The 2,910-nt window shown below is 34.8% G+C and overlaps 1 protein-coding gene across 1 annotated transcript; it reads right to left on the bottom strand.

The window, feature by feature from the left end:
- Window positions 1-2,418, bottom strand: LOC121007584 (protocadherin gamma-B1-like). The gene has a single exon (XM_040439655.1). The coding sequence runs from the start codon at window positions 2,416-2,418 to the stop codon at window positions 1-3; it is 2,418 nt and encodes an 805-aa protein (XP_040295589.1).
- Between the last annotated feature and the right edge of the window lie 492 nt (window positions 2,419-2,910).

Below are 2,910 nucleotides of genomic sequence, written 5' to 3' on the forward strand. Positions count from 1 at the left end.
TCATACCTGTCCAACACTGCTGGATGACAACTTAGCGTTTTCAGACTGATTCACCATTGCCAAGTCATCTGTGTCTATTAGATTGTCCGTGGGGACATTCTGCACCGGTTTCAGATAAGCAATTTCATTCTGCTTCGAGTCCAGAGTCACACACACATCGTATGAGAATGGGAAAGGTAAACTTGTATCACTTATTTCAGAAGGACATCCCAGGGTGAATTGAGGGTACACATTTCTATTATATGATCCAAAAGTAGTTGGGGTGTTGGCGTTTCTGCATTTGAAAATTGCCGTAATGATAACAGTTATAATAAATAGACAAGAAATCAGAGCTATGGATATGACTAGATAAAAAGTTACATTAGATGTCTTGTCTGAATTGGTTGGTTGTCTTCTTATTTCTGGCATAACTTGCTGAAAATTCTCTGCAATGACTAAATTCAAAGTAACTGTAGATGACAGAGATGGGGATCCATTATCCTTCACCAGAACCACAAGTTTTTGCCTTAAATTATCAACATCTTGCAGATCTCTTAAAATCTTTATTTCACCAGTATGCTGGCCAATTCCAAATAAAGATGGTTCTTGAACTTGTAGTAAGTGATAGGAGAGCCAGGCATTGTGTCCAGAGTCAGCGTCCACTGCAATCACTTTGGTGACCAGATAACCTTTCTCAGCAGAGTGAGGAATAAACTCAAATAATGCTGATCCCTCAGTCTCTGGTGATGGGTAGAGAATCTTAGGAGCATTATCATTCTTATCAATGATATATATCCTGACTGTGACATTATTGCTTAGAGGAGGAGATCCACTGTCTTTAGCTATCACCTGAAAATTAAATCCTCGCAACTGCTCATAGTCAAAAGATCTCTGGGCATAGAGAACTCCAGTCATTGAGTTTATGGAAACATATGAAGATACTGGAATATTATCAATGTTGCTGCTCACAATACTGTATGTAATTTTTCCATTGTCACCTTGATCAAGATCTGAAGCAAAAATAATTTGCACTGAGATTCCAGGTTGGTTATTTTCTATAATGTAGACAATGTAGTTAATTCTCTCAAAAACTGGAACATTGTCATTCACATCTGAAATAGTTAACTGAATAGTTTTATTAGTAGACAATGGAGGAGTTCCTTTATCCATACATTGAATTGTAACATTGTATCCAGAATTTCGTTCTCTGTCAATGCTAGTTGCAGTTACAAGTTTATAATAGTTACTAGATGATGGCAATAGTTGAAAATCCTTTATATGTGAGACCACACAAAGTATCTCACCATTCATCCCAGAATCCAAATCACGGACATTAATTACAGCCATGACAGTACCAGGTGGAGAATCTTCTGGAATTGTTGTTGCAAGAGTGGTAACTGTTATATCTGGAGCATTATCATTCACATCAATCACTTGTATTGACACCTTGCAATGTGTTACAAGGCCTCCACCATCTATAGCTTCTACAGTCATGTCATAAGTATTTGATATTTCGTAATCTAAACTTCCTATTATCGTAATGTCTCCTTTGCTGGAATCTATCGCAAATATTTGATTAGCATTTTTAGGTATGTGGTTAAAATAATAGGCCAATAAGCCATTTGTACCTTCATCTTCATCAGTTGCATTTAAATGGACCACTAAAGAACCAATCGGCATATTCTCATGCAGTCTTATGTTGTATGTATCCTGGGCAAATGTTGGAAAGTTGTCATTAACATCTTGAACAGTGATTTTAATTTTGGCGGTCCCAGTTTTAGCAGGTTTGCCTCCATCAGAAGCTGTTAAAATTAAATCATAAAAGTCCTGCTTTTCTCTGTCTAATGATTTTTCAAGTATAATTTCTGCATACTTTATTTCACTCCTCATAGTTCTTTCTCCTAGACTAAAGTGCTCAGTGTCACTAAGAGTATAACTTTGTATAGAATTTGTGCCTAGATCTGGATCTTCTGCATTTCCTAATGGAAAATGTACTCCAGGTAAAGCAGACTCACTGATGCTTATTTCAAAATGTTTCTTAGAAAATGTCGGAGCATTATCATTCACATCCTGGATTTCTATAGTGATTGTGTAAAAGTTCAATGGATATTCAATGACAGCTTCAAGGTTTAGAAAGCAGTTCAGTTTTGCCTCGCATAATGTTTCTCTATCAATTCTTTCTGATACAATTAAGTCTCCATTTTCAAGATTTATATTAAAATATTGTTTTATATCATGAGAAACTATTTGGAATTTTCTAAGTGCAAGTTCCTTTACATTAATTCCAAGATCTTTTGCCACATTCCCAACCACAGATCCCAATTTAATTTCTTCAGGTATTGAATATTGCAATTGGCCTAAGACATCACTGAAGCAAAATGAAGAGAATAATACTTGCCATATCACTGTCCATGGTTTGCCTCTAGTGTTACCTTTCATTGTTAGAAAAGTCTTCTTTAAAAAATTTTGAAGGAAACAGAGTTAAAACATTCCAAAGGATTCTTGAGAAACAGATGAAGCAGATCAAGCAAAATGCACTAAAGAATGAAGGATCTTAAAAAAATAATCTGTGTTGTGAGGCTGTATTAGTTCTCTCTTATAGCTGAGCTAGAAAATACTACAGTCTAATGGCGGCACTCAGAGTTCAAATTGAGGTACTGCAAGAAGCTTGCTGTTTCTGTTATCAATACAGATATTTTTTCAAAAATTTTATAATTTAATTTCATAGATTGTTAATACATTTTAGTTTCTACACTTTTAAGCACAATATTTATGAACTTTATCAAAATTGTATAAAAGGGCACGACTAGTACAGATATTGGTCTGGTCACTAATCATAGTAGTAAATATGTATTCTGCAAATAAATGTTTTGCATATTGCAAATTGCCAATTTATTACAGATTAGTACTTTTTTAAATCATTTTAGCTTT

This window comes from Bufo bufo, chromosome 1, assembly GCF_905171765.1.
Source record: "Bufo bufo chromosome 1, aBufBuf1.1, whole genome shotgun sequence".
Lineage (NCBI taxonomy): Eukaryota > Metazoa > Chordata > Amphibia > Anura > Bufonidae > Bufo > Bufo bufo.